Here is a 17,658-nt window from a genome sequence, read left to right as displayed (position 1 = left end):
CATTCACCTAGTTTATCTCTCATTTTAGCAAAAGGAAAGGATATTGAAGAAAGCTGAGAAAAGTCACAAGGAAAGAGTTGAGGTATATGTTACACATAATAAGTGTTGCACTGTAGATATCATTATCGCTATAATCAAGAGTGGATAATCTATTATAATTATTGCAGTAATTGTAATTTTTAATTTTAATACATGTTAGCTAGGAAAGTTGTATAACAAAATGAGCTGTACAATCTAATGCAATTAATTATTTTATCATTTTTAGGAACTTAATGGAAAACTAGACACACTCTCAGAGCATTATGACATACCTAAAGTATCCTGGACAAAATAAAAAGAAAAACTGATTAACTACTTGACTTGATTCTCATCTTTTACTCTCTCTCTCTCTTCCAATTATTGTTTCCAGTTCTGTTGTTTAGTATGCTTACATTTGGTGACCTACTCATTATAAATTTAAGCTATAAACTGCAGCTTTAAGTTTTAGCAGCAAATTAAGTACTCATGCTGAACAGTCTCAGCTCAGTTGCTCATTTTATTAATGAGGTAACGCCCTTTTTAACCACGCCCATACCGCCTCTCCCATCTCGTACGCCCATCCCGTCCACCATTGTGTTGATCTGTTGGATCTGTTTGTCTACTCCGTGGAAAGAACACAATGCCGGCATCTGCTGTATTTATACTGGATCTAAAGGGGAAGGTAAGCCTGGAATGTCAATCATCGCTCACAGTCTCGTATTCTGCTATTCTCTCCCCACCCAGCCCCTTATATCACGTGACTACAGAGGAGACGTTGAGATGAGCGTCATTGATAAGTTTCTTCCTCTAGTGATGGACAATGAGGAGGAGGGACTCATGACTCCAATACTCATACACGAGAAAGTCACCTTCATTTACCTCAAGCATAGGAATATTTATTGTATCCGCCATATTGAAAGGGGCGTGGTTATGGGTGGGGCCTGTGGTGAAATTTTGTTTTGTGAGAGCGTGGTTGTAATGTAATTTTATAACTTAGTTTATTTGTTTTGGTTAAGGTTTAATTACGTCTGATTATTATTCCTGGTACATTGTAAATTGATTGTTTTGTTGATTTCTTTGACCTGTTTTGTCCCAGTGGTTGCAACTGCTATTAAGAACGCTAATGTAGCCGTCATATTCTCTTTTCTGCATCGTATTATAGAGGTAAGGGGAGGAAGGATAGGGAAAGGGTTTTTACATGTTACCATAGGGCACCTTTTTTTAGGGCTGTAAATTTCGCTTATTGGCCTAAAAATCTATTTTGCGGATTTAATTTTTGTGAATTTATACCCTCTGCCATCTTGTACCGTAATGATTTGATTTTGTGGAAGTAATTTTTGCAAATCTTTAAAAAGATTGCATTCATTGCAAAATCCACAAAATTTATAGCCCTTGAATAAAGGTGCCCTACAGCACTTATTAATGCTCACCTTCAGTTTTTTTATTTTCTGATGCATATTGATGCCCTTATGCTATGTAGAAATTTTGAGCTCATAATTTTTGAGTTATGAGCATTTTTAAAAAGCTAATTTTTAAACTAAAGCAAAGACTATAGCCCATGGTTTTTCCAAGAAATAGCTTCAAAATTGCCCCCAATTCTTATTACTTATTAAAATGCATATTGATGTTCGTATGCTATGTAGAAAGCTTGAGCTTTTTTTTTGACTAATAACTTTGGAGTTATGAGCATTTTTTAAAAGAAGCAAAAGCTATAGGCTATAGCCCATGGTTTTTTCTGAGAATTGGCTCCATAATCACCCTGAATTTTTATTACATTTTTTTGGTACGTGTTAATGTCCTTATGCTATGTAGAAAGTTTGAGCTGATTCCGACAAGTATTTTTAAAGCTACATGTGTGAGCATTTTAAAAAACTAAAATAGCAAAATAATATACTGCAGCTCATGGTTTTATGTTATCTTCTTAAAGGTTTTTCAAGAATATTTCAAGGAAATGGAGGAGGAGAGCATAAGGGACAATTTTGTGATTATTTATGAACTAATGGATGAACTCATGGACTATGGATACCCTCAAACTACTGAAAGCAAAATACTCAAAGAGTAAGTTACATGTACTTGTATAGTAGAATAAAAGATTACCGTATAGCGGGTTTTTTTCGAGGATAATAAATTTTGCGAATGACCTGTATCCGGAAGTTTGCGAAATTAATTTTTGCGAATTTCCACTATTCTGCCATCTTGTGCCGTATTAAATTGATTTTCAAGGAATTTAATTTCGCAAATCATAAAGAAATTCGTGAAATTTGTTATCCTCAAAAAAAACCCGTTATACAGTATTAATTAACCAACTAACTTAAGAATGTAGCCACTAGTGATTTTATGATTTTCTGGAAAAGCACAAGTGAAGTGTATTATAATTCAAAGATTTTAACTAATACAATATTAATGATTTTAAAAAATAATATTAGCAGTTTTCATTTGACCACACCTTATTGACCATGCCTTCTCATTGACAACACCTTATTGATACCTTCAAGCTATTGTCATCCTTTCTGTGTTGTGTCTGTTAGTGCATGTGTGGTGTCTGTCACTGCTTGTCATGTTTATTTGATCATTTTGATGCAAGGATAAGCTATCCTTTGAATCTCAGCTGATATTTGTACCTGTTGCCAGCTGCATGTACTGAACGTGAGATCAGAGATTGATCTGATACTTGGGGTTTTGTAATTCATTTAGCCAGGTGCTGCTTGGACTTTGATTTACTATTCTTGTGGGACTAGGAGTACAATTTTAAGATGTGTATAGTCTGTTCGAGTTGAGTTACCGCAGGAAGTAAAATCAATGTTTGCATCACAAAACGTCATTCCTAGCCATACCCAAAATGATGGCAGAGTGCGAGCAAATTCTTTTGTTGAGCGTTTCTTCACCTCTAAGACCTTTTATTGTCTGTTTTATCCTTGTTTTGGATACTTATACCTTTAGTCATCACTGACTGGAACTTTTCTTTGTCATAAAGCTCATAAGGACCCCAGATACGGAAAATAGCAACATACTGTGAGGATGATGAAGAATAGCAGTGATCAAGAAGGCTGTAGACAGACATAACAATTGTTTCCGAGTAGTATAGACTGCTAGTTGACTACCTGCTTCTCTAGAGGACCTTATCTGTTTGCTTTTATTTTATGTGATAAAAAACATTAATTTTGTTAAAATAATAATGAGATGCAAATGATATTCACGAGTGTGATGTAGCGTGAACGTAATGATTCATCATGGCGGCTCCCTTTGAACTAGAGCGGAAGAACTCATTTAGAATCTTCCAGAGTACCTAGAGACTCAAAAATTGGTACAGATTTTTGGAAGAACCGGTTATGCAACTACATGTATACTAAGTTTCAGCTTGCTAGCATTAGTAATAAAAAAGTTATAAGGGTGGTGCCTGTGCCATCTCAAACTGAACTGGGTATAGTGTATTCACTGGAGATGTACATGTAAAAAGTAGAGAAAACTAGCTGTCCTCCTACATATAACATATGTACATCTACAAGTATATGTGTCGTTTCTCAGTTGTTCACTGATAAGGTGTCCATGTACCTACAGTCCTACACATACATGTATCTTAGAGGCTGATTTACAATATGACACTAGGCCAACGTGCCGTCAATTTTTAATCAAAAGCGTGAGTGATTTGACCTTTTCACGCATGCTTTACGCTAGAGTTGAACCAAATTCAACTCCTGCATCGACGTAACATCAGGACTAGCCTAATATTGTAAATCTGCCTTAATATTGAATTAACTATTACAATATTTATTTGTTATAATAATAAACAGTTGTAATAATTGACCACACCTTACATACATGTGCATGTACCGTGCCAATATGCCTTAGCTATATCTACCTCACTGATTGATGTCTATGAAATTATCTGTGATTATACAAGTTTGGTCTTTGAAATTGATTGATCTTTCAGTGGGTTTATATAAACTTTATATTTCTAGTGCCAGTTTCGCAAACTGAGGTCAGCCTAATATTGATATTTGTGGTTAACAGCTGTTACATTATATTGTAAAATCAGTGTTACCAGTGGGAAAACAAATTTAAGATATTATATCTACTGGAGATATCACTACCATCTGTCATAACATGCATGTACATGTACATGAAGTCATGTTGCTTGTCACTGATATAAGAATTGTTGGTACATACTGTACATTTACTGTACATAATTTACCGACATGTACATGTATGCTACCTTAAAAATGAATTAACTATTGTAATTTACTGTATTTTATTAATTTTATCTACAGATACATAACTCAAGAGAGTCATAAGTTGCAAATAACTCCGAGCGTACCTGACGCAGTTACTAATGCTGTCTCATGGAGGAAGCAAGGCATCAAGTATAGGAAGAATGAAGTGTTCCTGGATGTCATTGAAAGTGTTAACCTCCTGGTAAGAGGAGGGAGAGAGAGAGGGGGGCAGAGGGAAGAAAGAGGGGGAGAGAGAGGAAGGAGGGGAGATAGAGGGATGAAAGGAGAACATTGAAGGAGAAAGGAAAAGAAGGGGAAAGTAGAGGGAAAGGGGGAAGAAGGAGAGAAAGAGAGTGGTACAAGTTTATTTGCTTTAATTCCCCTTTAAAGGTCAGTGCTAATGCTCAAGTACTACAGAGTGAGATTGTTGGTAGCGTCAAAATGAATGTCCACCTCACTGGAATGCCTGAACTGAGACTGGGCCTCAATGATAAGATACTATTTGAGAACACAGGACGTAAGTTAATAATAATGAATTACATTACTATTATTATTATTCTATTACATAATCATTGGTGGGGATTTACTGGGATTATTTGATATGCTTCTAGTGTATTCTCTATGTAGTGATTTCCTTCATATGTTCATTAGTAAATCCCTCAGTGGATTTATGAGTAATATTTTCTTGGAATTTTGGGAGTTTTAATATTCACTGACTGGGTAGAACATGTACTGTATGTAAGTACAGTATTTGGAAATGTTTCATTGATTTTGGATTGTGGGTATAACCACACAGTAAAAACCCTTTTGTGTTTCTTCCCACATCAAGATATACTGAGGTTGCAATATGATATGTCTGTGGTTTGTACATAAGATACACAATGTAATGTGGTGACCTTCTCAATGATTCAATCATGTTCTTCATACTCCCTGGTAGTGACAGTCAGCAGCCAATACAGTTTTGATAATGATAGACTCAGAAATTTAAACTTCAAAAATAAAAGTAGCCACAGAAGTTGACAGAACTTCAACATTGTATTTGTACATGTACATACATTTACCACCAGTTTGTATAAAATGTATGGCTTCTATGGCTATGTTCTATTGATTAGATCTTTTACATCTATTGTAATATTATTCATAGACAGACTATGCATTGTTCCAACAATAGGACTGATGGAGCCCTGATCTAAGTCTATAGTAGTTGCATACTAACCATATAACTCTATTAAGTCAGCTATAACATCCTGCTGGTTGTGTTTAAAGCCCTTAGATTATTGAGTACTAGTACTTGTTTTTTTAATTTTGTAAAATCATGAGTTCCTCTATTCTTATTAGGTACTCGCTCTAAAGCTGTTGAGCTTGAAGATGTCAAGTTCCATCAGTGTGTGAGGCTCTCACGTTTTGAAAACGACCGAACGATTTCATTTGTCCCACCCGACGGAGAGTTTGAGTTGATGTCGTATCGTTTGAACACTCAAGTGAAGCCGCTGATATGGGTAGAGTCTGTGATTGAGAGACACTCCCACAGCAGAGTGGAGTATTTGATTAAGGTCGGTACAGTGTATGGTCATATAATTGCCTTATTTGGGTATATTCATTCATGCTTTGTGTAGTTTCGTTTGTGTATATTATTATATTAATACTGACATATTGTTTTTTGTTATCAGCTATAATGTAAACACATCCATTTTTTCTTTAAAAGGCAAAAAATTGTATATTGTGGCTAATTGTGCACAATGTGCGTCACGGGTAGATTTTAAAAATCTGGTTATATGCTTGTGTAGTGATATAGTAAATGTGGTGTAGTACATGTGTTCTGGTACATTTTTTAGTCAAGTAAAGTCTAAGGGAACAATTTATTGTTATTGTTTTTTTATTAAAGGTAATTTCTGAGAACTGATTCATTGATAGCGTTATGCATATATGTAACTGTATACTTTTCCCTAAACTTTCTCTTGAAATAGAAAGGTTATTGCTATCGTTATGGCTATCAAAATAATTATTAATCAATCTAGTTTTAGTAATACAATGTAGTAGATAGTGTATCACTCTGACTCACTATAATCACATCATTCACATGACCTGGCTTCTTTATTTTTGACCTCTTTTATTCCAAAATAAGGCAAAAGGTCAGTTTAAAAGGAGATCCACTGCAAATGACGTTGAGATATTAATCCCAGTACCAGCTGATGCTGATACTCCTAGGCATAGGGTAAGTACCATGCTCATCATTCACGTGATATATCACCTAATGTGTTAGTGTACTGCTGGTACTGCTACTTATGCTCCAGAGAAGAATGCACTATCGTGGAAGATCAAGTCTTTCCCCGTGAGTCTTTTCCCCTTCTATTCCTCCTTGTATCCTGTCTTTCCTCTTCCCCTCTACCTTTTATTTCTTTCCCTTTATCCTCCATTAATGTCACCCTTTCTCTTCTTTCTCCCTTTGTCCCTCTCCTCTCTCTTCTCTCTCAGGGTGGGAAGGAATATGTATTGAGAGCTCATTTTGGTCTCCCCAGTGTACAGTCAGGTTAGTCACATCATAGTCACATGAGGTATTTATATTGACTCTCACTTTATTATTACAGAGGAAGGAGAAGGACGGCCACCAATCTCCGTCAAGTTTGAGATCCCTTACTTTACAACTTCAGGCATACAGGTAGGTAGAGTTTACTGAGATATACTGAGTTTTACTGTATATTATGTGTGGTTTAGGTCCGATATTTGAAGATTATTGAGAAAAGTGGTTACCAGGCCCTTCCTTGGGTTCGCTACATTACTCAAAATGGAGGTATGACTTTTTATTTGTTTTTGTTTATTTTTTTTCTTTTTTCTCCTAGACTATCAGCTTAGGACTCATTAGTTAGTTGTTTTGTTGTTTTTTTAATCTTCTGCTTTATTAAAAATAATGTTAGCTGTGATTATTATCTTCAATTGATACTTTAAATTAACCAAGTTAAATGTTGTTCAACTTGTTTGAGATTACAAATAAACGCAATTCACTAACCACAAACTGTACTCCCACGCATTTATGAATTCTGTAATTATACTTGTTGTGTAAAAATTTTGTAAGAAAGCGGGTGGAGTTGTGATTCTGAAGCGAAGAGAGTTAACTTTAAAGGAGGCCGCTGGCGCTGACTCAGTCACTTTTAATCTTGTTTAATCCAGCAGATGGTTAGTTTCACTGAAGTTTCTTTTTCAGTTATCCTTCTTATTGTACTAGATTGAGAAGAAAGCTTTAAGTCATGGCTGAAGGCTTGGAAGTAGAAGGTGATGGAATCTCAGTTGAATTACCTTCGCTATTTTCACAACTAAAAGAAGCTGCAGAGAGAAAAGATTTCATATCATTAAAAAGAATTCTAGACAAAAGTCAATCTGATTTGATAGATCCTTCTACTGGATACTATCATATTCATGTCATTTTTGAACAAAACTTTGTTGAAGCCTCAAGATATCTACTAGATATTAATCACACTCTCCTAGATAAGAGAGACAAAAATGGCAACTCACCTTTACACATAGCTTGTGCTAAAGGACATGTTAATCTTATTGAGGAGTTCACTTTGCCTTCTGATGACACTCTTATGAACAATGAAGGGCATTCATTACTACATGTAGCAGTTTCTGCATCAAGACTTGAAATTATAAGAGTCTTGTTATTAAAAGGATTTGATCCTTACCAATTCACAAAGGATGACAAGTTAAATTGTCTTCATATTGCTTCAAAGAAAGGAAACAAAGATATCGTTGAATATTTTTTGATTGAGGTTCGAATGAGTGCACAATCAGCTTCTGGAGCTAATAAAGAGTTAGATCGTCCTGGGGGACAACAGCCCATTCATTTTGCTGCTCTCAATGGACATTTATTACTACTAAAATATCTCATTAATGAACATAACTGTGATCCAAATGCTGAAGATAATTCAGGTAAAACCCCAGCCTTTTATGCAGGGGAATGTGGAAAAGTTGAAGTCATGAAATATTTAGTTGAAGAATTAGGTTGTGATCCTTCCCACACTGCAAGGGCCACTGGAAAAGTAGCAGCAAACCGTCAAGCTATTCATGGTGCTTGTTTTTCAGGCTCACTCCCAATGGTACAGTATCTAATAGAAAGACTTGTCGATCCTTATGCTACTGATGGAGCTAAAGTTACACCACTAGCTTGTGCTGCTCAAGAGGGCAAGCTAGACATTGTGAGGTATTTATTACAACTTGAGCATGCTACACCTCCTTGTGATGGTGAAGATATTAAACGTGGTCCTAATGTACAGGATGTTACAGGTCGTACTCCATTTCATTATGCTTGTCTTAAAGATAGACATGAAGTGGTACAATTTCTTTGTACTGATGGAAAAGCAGATGTAAACCTACTGGATAATTCTGGAGAGACTGGCCTCATTGTTGCATGCAAAAGCGGCCATAAAAATATTGTTCGTTTTCTATTGATTGATAAAGGGTGTGATGAAAGCACTAGTACAAGTGGAGGGAGAAGAGTAATTGATTTTGCTTCTCTCAAAAACTGGTTAGATATTATTACTCACCTTGTACAGAATAAAAATTATAATCCAGAGCAACTGAATGAGATTGGCTTTTCAGCCATTCATTATGCTGCTGAGGGTAATGCACTTTCTGTTCTTCAGTATTACCTTGAAGATAGGAAATGCGATCCAAATGTAATGTCATCAGAAGGAGAAACAGGAACTACTCCACTACATAGAGCTTGTATGTTTGGTCATTTTGAGGTTACTCAATATCTCATTAAAGATAGAAAATGTCCACTTATTACTGCTACCAAAAATAAGCTGATGTCCCCATTGCATTTAGCTTGTTCAAATGGACATATGAACATTGTAAAGTTTTTAATTGAGTCTTGTAATCATGAAATAGAATCGAGGAATAATCAAGGAGCTCTGCCACTGCATATGGCTATACTGAATGGTCACGGAGAAATAGCAAGATATTTGATTGATGAACACAAATCTGACCCAACACTAATGACAAAAGGTGGTGCAACAGGTTTTCATGCAGCAGCTCAAGGAGGTCACTTAGAAGTACTGATTGATTTATTAGAGCATCCACGTTTTGCTGAGTTTAAGAGTAAGCTATATTATTTACCAGGTGGATCTCCACTGGACCAAGCAGCTGAACAAGGTCACTTGGAAATTGTAAAATACCTAGTATTAGGTGGAATTTGTAATCCAAGGAAAAGAGCTGGAGATAATAGTTTTACTTGTCTTCATTGGGCTGCATCCAAAGGAAGAACTGATGTGGTTAAGTTTCTAGTTGAAGAAATTTTATGTGATTTATTAGAATCAACCCTCAATGGGGAATTACCATTACACTTAGCTAGTTCAAAAGGTCATACTGATACTCTAAAGTATTTATTGACAAAGGACAAAGGTCAATTAACTGTTAAAGATAACAACAGATTGACACCATTACAGTTAGCTAGTAAAGCTGGTATTACTTCAAAAGATGTCCTCTGCAGTTTTGTAATGGCAGGAGCTGATCCAGATCAACTCATTGAAGTATCACCTGGTAATTGTGGCTTTATGAAGTCTTGTATTCCTCTGTATGCACAGACTAAAGTATTTCTACTTGGTAGCTCAAAAGCATTACTTAATGAATTAAACAGTCTTGATGAAAGTACTATGCCATTAGTTGCAGCACCAGTATCATTGAGTTATAGAAGGTACAACAATCATATTGGTGATGTGATGTTGTATGCTGTGTCTGAAGAAGTGATAAGTTTTGATGGTGTTTTATGTGATGCTGTTGCTCACTGCTCTCATCCAGTATTCATGATATGCTTTGATATGATAGAAGATAAAACTTTCGAAGAAATTGGTTCATACATCAATTATTGGCTACAATTCATTAGCTCATTGTTGTCGTATACTGCTAATAAATCTGCCAGACCATTATTGTCTGTCATCATAAATGTGGATTCTAAAACTGATGTACAGTTGTTGGATGAAGTATCAACTTCTTGTCTTTCTTTATCATTACCTGATCATGAGTTGGTGATATCACCTCAAGTCTTACAATGTGATGTAGAGTCACTGTCTCCTATACATGCAGCTAGACTGATAAAGTTTCTTTCTATAAATTGTAATGCATTGCAAGAACATAGACCACTGGAACTCTTTCCTACTGCCCTCAGATCTTTTGTGCTGCATTGTTTTCGTAATAGTAGTTTAGAAAGGCACACACTGACTGAGATCTCTTGTGAGATGATAGTGGAGGATGTTCCATTGCCTACTGATATAGAGAAACTGGCTGAAGGTTTTACTGCTCTTAGTCAAAGTGGCTACTTGATGTTCCTAAAGGACGATAAAGATATTGGTGAGAGTATTGTAATATTAGACCCTATTTTGACATTACAGAAGACCTATGAGGTTATTTCAGAAATAAAAGCATCAAGTTCATTATGCATAACTTCTGATGAAGACATTATCTCTCAGTGTAGTACTAAATGTGCTCTTGATCCACTGACCTTCATCAATGTGATACAATATTTGGGATTTTGTATTAACTTATCGCAAACTGAGCAAGTGAAAAAATTACAGCTAAATACTGCTAAAGTACCTATTTCCTGGTGTTTCTTTCCTACATTACTTCCTAAATGTTTACCAGATCGTGAATTTCTGGTCACTACTGATCAATCAGAAGGTGAAATATCACTTGGTTGGCTCTTAGAATGTGAGCCACCATATCAGTTCCCTCCTCCTGTCTGTAATTTACTTCCAGTCCTACCAATTATGTGTACTGATCCACCATTGGTCTACTGTGATAAGCAAAATGGTTGCTATGAGTCAACCTCCAGCACTGTCCAATGTGTTCACAGGACAACTCAGGTCACACTTACTCATTTGCATGGAGAAGCAATATTATTAGTCATAAAAGATACCAAAAATAACTTACTCTCACTAGCTAAAACTCGATCAGTTCTTATTAATGCAATTTATAGTTTAAAGGACAAGTATTGCCCTGATATTCCAACACATCGTTACTTACTTCATCCGTCATGTATGAACAATTTGACACTTGATGAAGAGCCTTCTTTGGCTGCCATTTCTGTTGAAGATATTATTCGAAATATAAATAAATTAAGAGAAGCTTTTGACTGTTCTATTGAAGACCTTTCTGGCTTTGAACCTTTACTTATCATGAAAAATGATTTGGTTAGAAAATTATTAGATCCTGCCTTGAATAAGAAAATTATTTCTGATGAAGATTTTGAGTCTCTTGTTGAAGCATTTGCTCCTTATTGTGCTCAATTGGCTGTCATATTGGGAGTGGATATATCTGAAGATTTAGAATCTGATACAGAAAGAGCAAAATCAGTTTTGATGGATTGGATGAATAAAGGAAAAACAAAAGGTTCTACTGGGAGGTGCTACAGTGATCTGTGGGAGTGCATGAAAATTTACAGCGTTTTTACAAGCCAATCGCCACCTCCTCATATGGTATGACTTTTTAATGATGTCAGCTTTTGACAAAGGATGTGTTTATGTAAACTGTGGCTTTGTTAGCTTTAGAAACATGATGTGGTTATTCTGTAAATGGAATTGTGTTGTGTTTAAAGAATGTGTTTTGTCAGGCTGCAGTTCCTATTATACTTGAATTATTTGAAGAATTAACTAACAATAAAATAATACAATAAATAATACACATAATTTGACATTAATATATCTATTGTATATTCAATAATATAATTATAAATAATAATAATGTACCTATACTCTTGATACCTATTGCAGTCTTTTGGTATTATTATTATAACACAATTTACACGGCAATAGATGCGTAGAGTTCAGGTCGCCTATTATCTAAATAAGACGGTCTTTTTGGTGTACAGAGATCAACATTAATAACAGCTTTCAACAGGGACTCCTTGTCTTCAGCAGACACAATGATATCCCCATCTGGATTAATAAAAGAGCTAAGCCCAGCATACTTTATGTGACTCTCCCGGCCACAGTGATTAGCATATGCCAGGAACACGTGATTCTCTAAAGCTCTGGTCCTTACCATTATAGTAGCAGTGCTGATGTATGTATCTGCTGTTGGTACCACTATTAGCTGGGAACCTTTCAGCACCATTGCTCTCACTAGCTCTGGAAACTCGGCATCATAGCAGATCATCATTGCAATCTTGACTCCTTCATACGAGACTACATCAGGTAGCTGAGACCCTGGGGTGAAGTCTTTGTCTGTCGACGGCCACAAATGAAGCTTACGGTAATTTGATAGCGAAGAGCCTTGCTTGTCTATGAATTGAGCCGAATTATAATAATAAACGCTACCATCTTTGTCTTCCTTTTCAGGGTATCCATAAATGATACCAATTTGATACTCACTTGCCCATTGTGATATTTTTTGGAAACTGGGACCATTCTGGGTCTCGGCCAGCCTCTCAATATCCTCAGACCCCTTGGGTAGACAGTACCCTGTTGTGAAGAGCTCTGGGAAGATGATGAGTTTCACTTTGTCTGAGCTTGCCCTCTTTATTTGGTCCTTCATTAACGACAAGTTGTGCTCCTTATCACATAAAACGTTGGAGCCTTGATACACAGCAGCTAATAATCCATTGTCTGCAGACATAATCTCTTTGTGTGGGTTGGTAGATCTATTGAGAGAGAACGTATTGAATGGGAATAAGAGTATATATATGAGACTGTTTAGCAACAGAAAACATTCAAAATATTACTACTATCTAGCATTATACCTTTTACTCTTAGCTCGTCGACTCTGTGAAGTTTACACAGGATGCTCAAGCCTCAGTAGATAGTGTGAGTTGATTGATTAGAGCTTCCAGCCACACCCCCCAGAAAGAATGCTGTTTAGCTGACCCTCCTCTCACTCTCTCTGTCTCTCCTCCATCCTGCTCCTCTGCTTCTGCTCATGACACAGAGAGACCAGAGCGTTCCTTTTGGCTACGCATTAATCAACCTTTCCGAACAAGAAGCGAGACAGGTCCAATGGCAGGCTGAATTAAAGGGAGAAGACTGGAGCGCGTGAGTATCTAGCCTCTCTAGAGCAAGAGAGATTTTTTACCTAGCGAGGCTCCATTTCCCGTTTCTTTTTCTTAGTGTTCAGAATGTCCTGACAAGATTATTTCAGCTCAGAAAGCTGCCCGAGCTAGCTACAGAGCTTCTACCGATAAACGAGAGGCTCCTGTAAGTAAAAGTATCATTATTGGAGCCTATCTGATCTAATCTTGACCATTTCCTCATCTAATTATCATTGTAATTTCTTTGTGTTCATAGTAAATTATCAAAGTCTGGTGTAGGAGCATTCTTAAGTGAATTTTACCAGGTAAGTTTCTGATATTTTGGACGATTTATAAAATAACTATACTTCTCTACACCCACTTACTCCATAAATGCTACAGGAGCAGCTTTTGAAGAAATGTATGATTATCCTAAGAGAAGACGTGAGAGAAGAATCAGGTAATGAATGTGCACTCTCATACTATCATTAATTATCATGCATTGTAGGTCAGATGTTGCTTGAAAAGTTAGGTCATGTTTGGGTTCAATTCTACACATCAATACTACCGACATTGCAAGCTTTCTTCGCCCCTATACAGGTGAATAGTAAGGATTTCCTTGTTTTAAATCACACTACATGTACTTACACATTATAGCTTTCGAATTCCTCTTCCTTATTCATTTTTTTAACCATCCTCCCCTCTCTTATCCCTTCTAGTTTAAAGGTTTATCAATTCGTGCACTGACTCTCATTAGCTTCCGTGACATTGTCCTCCTCAAAACCAGCATTGAGGATGCCTTAGACAGCTCTGTCTCATCATCTATTCCTGTCTCGCCAGAAATAAAGCAAATGTTGTTAGTTCTTCAGAGCGTCCATAAATCGCCACCCACCGAGCAATTCTATGAACTACAGATTCTAGTTAGTAAAGTCGTGCAACCTTATCTATGTATGGAATACGGACCATGCCAAGGTATTGTGTGGTGGTGTGTACATTCTTTGGTTAATTAATTAGTATAATTTGGCTTGTTATGGTGCCTGTTTTTCTCCCTTATTCCCACTATACTGTGCTTCTCTCTCTTATTTTGCCTATTCTACATTCCTCTGTGTCTCCTTTTTCTCTTCCTTTAATTATTTCCCCAAAGTTTTAACATAAAATAGTTTAGGACTTAACTGTATGTGTTTATTATTATCGATTGTTATAGTATGACTGGTAGTCGGATAACAAAACAAACTTTATTCACTATAAACATACAGTCAATGTACTAAGTTGATACAAGTTGATTATGTTATAGCTCCGTACATCCTGTTACTATGTTTTCATTAAAGAGGAAGCTTCGGTCTAGTAGATAGAGTAATTTTTATAATCATTTGTAGCTCAATTATTACTTAAAGAAAATCTTTAATTGTGTTTGCATTTTCAATGTAGACTCAAAAAGTTATTTATTTGTTTATTAAGAAAAAAAAAGCAGACAGCTGGTTAATGATAACAGTGAAATGATGACAATATTTTTATTTTATTTTTAGTGGCTGATTCATTTGCTATGAAGCGTCATCACAGTCTTGGCGGACTCCATGATATGAAAGTCAAAACTCCCGACACTCCAAATACGCCGTCAAGCATAAAATCTCTTTTTGTATAAAAATGAGAATTAGCATTATTATTATTATTAGTATGAAATACTCATTATTATCTTGTTTTTTAGCATAATCAATGTTACAATAAAAATAATATTATTCATGAATTGTGCCTATTAAATCTTCTGTTATGAATTATAAAGTGAACCACCACCCACTTTTGAAAGGGAGGAAGATGTATGCCCAATGCAGCTTGGTCTTTGCTTTAATACTGTTTCTTGGAGCTCCAGTAGCTGCACAGAGCAGTAATGATACGGTAGAGACACTGGTGAAGCTACATGGTAAGTTATACAAGCCCCCAGACAAGCTAGGGCTATATCAATGTACTATCATAACTTCACTACTGGAGCTTTTAGCTTTGTGATGCATTTTCTTTAGGTGTAGCTATGATTGGAGCCTGGGGCCTTGTGATTCCCATTGGATTGACCGTTGCTATAATGTGCAAAGCAGTCTGCCCTGGAAAGAAGTTCATAATAGTAAGGAGTGATTTGTGTAATGCCACATCAATCATAACTTCATTTTTTGCTAATTTGTCACACTTATATGCACTCAAAATTGCACTTAAAAACTGTACATTACCGACTAAATGATGCACATCAATTTTTTAATTGCTGGGTGTATTTAAAGTAATTTTTATAAGCACTATTTTTGCATTATATTATAGGCTCATCTGATTTTGATGGTGATTGGTATTTTGCTAGCAGTTCTTGGTCTTATATTAATTCTAGTGCATGCTGATTTCACTTGGCTCACCACTCAGGTATATCTAAACGAGGAGTTACATACAATTTCAAAAATAGCTTATTTACTTTTTATCACCTTGTTAATACCTTGTTCACACCTCATAGTGTAAATAAGGTGTAGTAAACAAGTGATTTCGAAATAAATTAAAATATTTTTTCTTACCATTATATAGCCATTAAATGATGCACATCAAGTAATGGGAGTTATAGCTTTAGTCGCACTTGTTTCAAACGTAAGCTCTCATTTATACTGCTTATTTATAAAATGAAAACATTAATTTTTTTAGCCATTCATTGCATTTATGAGACCAAAAAGAGAGTCGAAATGGTTAGCTCTATACACAATATTAATTATTTTCAATTTTTGCCATTTTTTCTCATCATTTCTAGGAGAGGGTTATTTGATTTTGCTCATGGCGGAACTGGAATTTTTCTAGCATTAATTCCAGCTTGTAAGGAAAGATATGTGTTATATTTATATATACCACCATAACTAATGCTTTGTATTTAGATGCTGCAATGATGTTTGCTGGTCAGCTGTTGAAAAACAAATCAGGAGACTCTACTGAAGCAAGGAATGTCGTTATGCTCCTAGCATCATTAGTTGGCTATGTTCCAGTACTATTAGCACTGTATAATATTTACACAGTTCGGTACCACAAAAGTAATGGAACTTGAAGGAAGAGAGTATTTTTATTATTAAATAAAAAAATTACACAAGATTTTGGCTTAGCACTTAGCTGATGCATATATTAGTACTTATATTGCATAGAAATTTGAGCAATAAAAAGTTTGAACTGATTAAAATTAAAATTGAATTTTTTACTAATTTTTTATAATGCTCAAAGTTCCTATACCATAAGTCGTGGTCTCGCACCAAACTTTGCCAAAATTAAAACAAAAAGAATCCTTCTCTTTTATATTTTTTTCTGATGCATATATATATACACATGTACTTATGTTGCATAGAAAGTTTGAGTTGATTACAATCAAAATTGAATTTTTTATAAATTTTTTAATTCACTGCATATTGATCAAAGCATGCTTGTTAGCAAGTTTGTTAACATGCTTGTTAGCATATGCTTTATAACCATTGCCTTTAAATTTATCTCAAAGCAAGAAAAATTTCATGTATGTTAGCTATTGTTGTAGCATACATTAAAGACAAACTTTGAAGTGTTTGTGATAATACCCAATATAATTATCTTCCTTCATTTTTTAGATATTCCAGAGCCAAGGGATGTACCAGCTCTAGTTCATGAGATGTGGAAGAATAATGACACAATGATGCAAGAGTTCCCTCAGAGAAGAAACTATGACACCAAAATACCACTACAATCATCTCCAGTATGTTCTAAATTTTTTATCCAGCCCATACGTCTATATACATGCTTGATATAATGTCAAAATTCAATTAGAAAAGCTGTTTAGTCAGCACTACTACATATCAAAATTAATTTGGCACAACCACAATTTAATTATTAAAGTGTGAGACAAAATACTACTGCAATTCCAAAGAAAAGAATAATGGGTGCAATAAACCAACCAAAATAATTTTTATTTTTGATTTATTTCTTAGGATGCAGTGGTTCGAGTCGTGGTGATAGTGATAGCCACACTGCCTATAATAGGACTAGGGATTGCATCTATGGTTTATGTAGGGCAACTATGAAATACTCCATCGACATGAACACACTATACACAGACATACACATTTTAAAATATCATTTTTTATTATTGTTACTGCATGATAACATAAGTCAAGTGGCTTTTGATTACACGCACTAGCTCTTACTCTTTTGCCCAGATTGAATTATTTTTGGAAATAAATAAAATAGGATTTTTAGTTACCAATCACACAACTATATCCAACCATAGTTTCAATACACGGAGATTGCTGCCATAGAAAGTGCAAAATCCTCTTCAGCACTATCCTCATCAGAGCATATCCTAATCTCAAGGTCATCAGTAGTATAGTGTGGCAGCTCCACATAAGCATACTTATGAGTGCTCTTACAACAGGAGCCTTCTACTCCCTCGCATTGCTCCATGTC

The 17,658-nt window shown here is 35.5% G+C and overlaps 5 protein-coding genes and 1 long non-coding RNA gene across 6 annotated transcripts; 5 read left to right on the top strand and 1 right to left on the bottom strand.

Moving 5' to 3' along the window:
- Positions 1-14: 14 nt before the first annotated feature.
- Positions 15-468, top strand: LOC109580879 (uncharacterized). Its single transcript, XR_002184425.1, has 2 exons — positions 15-82; positions 266-468. It is a non-coding gene; the product is annotated as an uncharacterized LOC109580879 (long non-coding RNA).
- An 83-nt stretch (positions 469-551) lies between these two features.
- Positions 552-7,182, top strand: LOC100635055 (AP-1 complex subunit mu-1-like). The gene is made up of 13 exons (XM_003385101.3): positions 552-700; positions 763-919; positions 1,115-1,182; positions 1,946-2,076; positions 4,287-4,431; positions 4,620-4,746; positions 5,568-5,782; positions 6,355-6,444; positions 6,493-6,561; positions 6,705-6,759; positions 6,818-6,888; positions 6,945-7,020; positions 7,070-7,182. Exons 1-13 carry the CDS (start codon positions 659-661, stop codon positions 7,090-7,092), a joined length of 1,269 nt encoding a protein of 422 aa, XP_003385149.1. The 5' UTR covers positions 552-658; the 3' UTR covers positions 7,093-7,182.
- A 71-nt stretch (positions 7,183-7,253) lies between these two features.
- Positions 7,254-11,944, top strand: LOC109580855 (uncharacterized). Its single transcript, XM_019994412.1, has 2 exons — positions 7,254-7,403; positions 7,453-11,944. Exon 2 carries the CDS (start codon positions 7,475-7,477, stop codon positions 11,702-11,704), a length of 4,230 nt encoding a protein of 1,409 aa, XP_019849971.1. The 5' UTR covers positions 7,254-7,403; positions 7,453-7,474; the 3' UTR covers positions 11,705-11,944.
- On the bottom strand, positions 11,909-13,026 carry LOC105312101 (hydrolase in pqqF 5'region-like). Its single transcript, XM_011404477.2, has 2 exons — positions 12,961-13,026; positions 11,909-12,861 (listed from the first exon to the last, which is right to left on the bottom strand). Exon 2 carries the CDS (start codon positions 12,834-12,836, stop codon positions 12,021-12,023), a length of 816 nt encoding a protein of 271 aa, XP_011402779.1. The 5' UTR covers positions 12,837-12,861; positions 12,961-13,026; the 3' UTR covers positions 11,909-12,020.
- Positions 13,027-13,049: 23 nt separating this feature from the next.
- LOC100634930 (proline-rich protein 5-like) lies at positions 13,050-14,998 on the top strand. The gene is made up of 7 exons (XM_003385100.2): positions 13,050-13,249; positions 13,325-13,411; positions 13,502-13,550; positions 13,627-13,684; positions 13,733-13,824; positions 13,944-14,196; positions 14,751-14,998. Exons 1-7 carry the CDS (start codon positions 13,137-13,139, stop codon positions 14,864-14,866), a joined length of 768 nt encoding a protein of 255 aa, XP_003385148.1. The 5' UTR covers positions 13,050-13,136; the 3' UTR covers positions 14,867-14,998.
- Positions 14,983-17,476, top strand: LOC109580856 (uncharacterized). Its single transcript, XM_019994413.1, has 9 exons — positions 14,983-15,142; positions 15,240-15,337; positions 15,526-15,621; positions 15,778-15,837; positions 15,892-15,932; positions 15,995-16,056; positions 16,116-16,268; positions 16,827-16,951; positions 17,184-17,476. The coding sequence occupies exons 1-9, from the start codon at positions 14,992-14,994 to the stop codon at positions 17,274-17,276; spliced, it is 879 nt and encodes a 292-aa protein (XP_019849972.1). The 5' UTR covers positions 14,983-14,991; the 3' UTR covers positions 17,277-17,476.
- Positions 17,477-17,658: the final 182 nt, after the last annotated feature.

This window comes from Amphimedon queenslandica, unplaced genomic scaffold (assembly GCF_000090795.2).
Source record: "Amphimedon queenslandica unplaced genomic scaffold, v1.1 AMPQUscaffold_13473, whole genome shotgun sequence".
Classification (NCBI taxonomy): Eukaryota; Metazoa; Porifera; class Demospongiae; order Haplosclerida; family Niphatidae; genus Amphimedon; species Amphimedon queenslandica.
Note: the sequence above shows the minus strand (reverse complement) of the source record. Positions and strands in the feature narration are given on the sequence as shown.

Bases quoted from the DNA above. Each gene is read 5' to 3' on its own strand.
- LOC100635055 (XM_003385101.3), top strand. From the start codon at position 659: ATGCCGGCATCTGCTGTATTTATACTGGATCTAAAGGGGAAG. The intron at 701-762 runs GTAAGCCTGGAA...CTCCCCACCCAG, and splicing joins TACTGGATCTAAAGGGGAAG to CCCCTTATATCACGTGACTA. The intron at 4,432-4,619 runs GTAAGAGGAGGG...TCCCCTTTAAAG, and splicing joins TTGAAAGTGTTAACCTCCTG to GTCAGTGCTAATGCTCAAGT.
- LOC109580855 (XM_019994412.1), top strand. From the start codon at position 7,475: ATGGCTGAAGGCTTGGAAGTAGAAGGTGATGGAATCTCAGTTGAATTA.
- LOC105312101 (XM_011404477.2), bottom strand. From the start codon at position 12,836: ATGTCTGCAGACAATGGATTATTAGCTGCTGTGTATCAAGGCTCCAAC.
- LOC100634930 (XM_003385100.2), top strand. From the start codon at position 13,137: ATGACACAGAGAGACCAGAGCGTTCCTTTTGGCTACGCATTAATCAAC. The intron at 13,551-13,626 runs GTAAGTTTCTGA...TAAATGCTACAG, and splicing joins TCTTAAGTGAATTTTACCAG to GAGCAGCTTTTGAAGAAATG. The intron at 13,685-13,732 runs GTAATGAATGTG...CATGCATTGTAG, and splicing joins AGACGTGAGAGAAGAATCAG to GTCAGATGTTGCTTGAAAAG.
- LOC109580856 (XM_019994413.1), top strand. From the start codon at position 14,992: ATGAATTATAAAGTGAACCACCACCCACTTTTGAAAGGGAGGAAGATG. The intron at 15,933-15,994 runs GTTAGCTCTATA...CATCATTTCTAG, and splicing joins CCAAAAAGAGAGTCGAAATG to GAGAGGGTTATTTGATTTTG. The intron at 16,269-16,826 runs GTAATGGAACTT...TTCATTTTTTAG, and splicing joins CACAGTTCGGTACCACAAAA to ATATTCCAGAGCCAAGGGAT.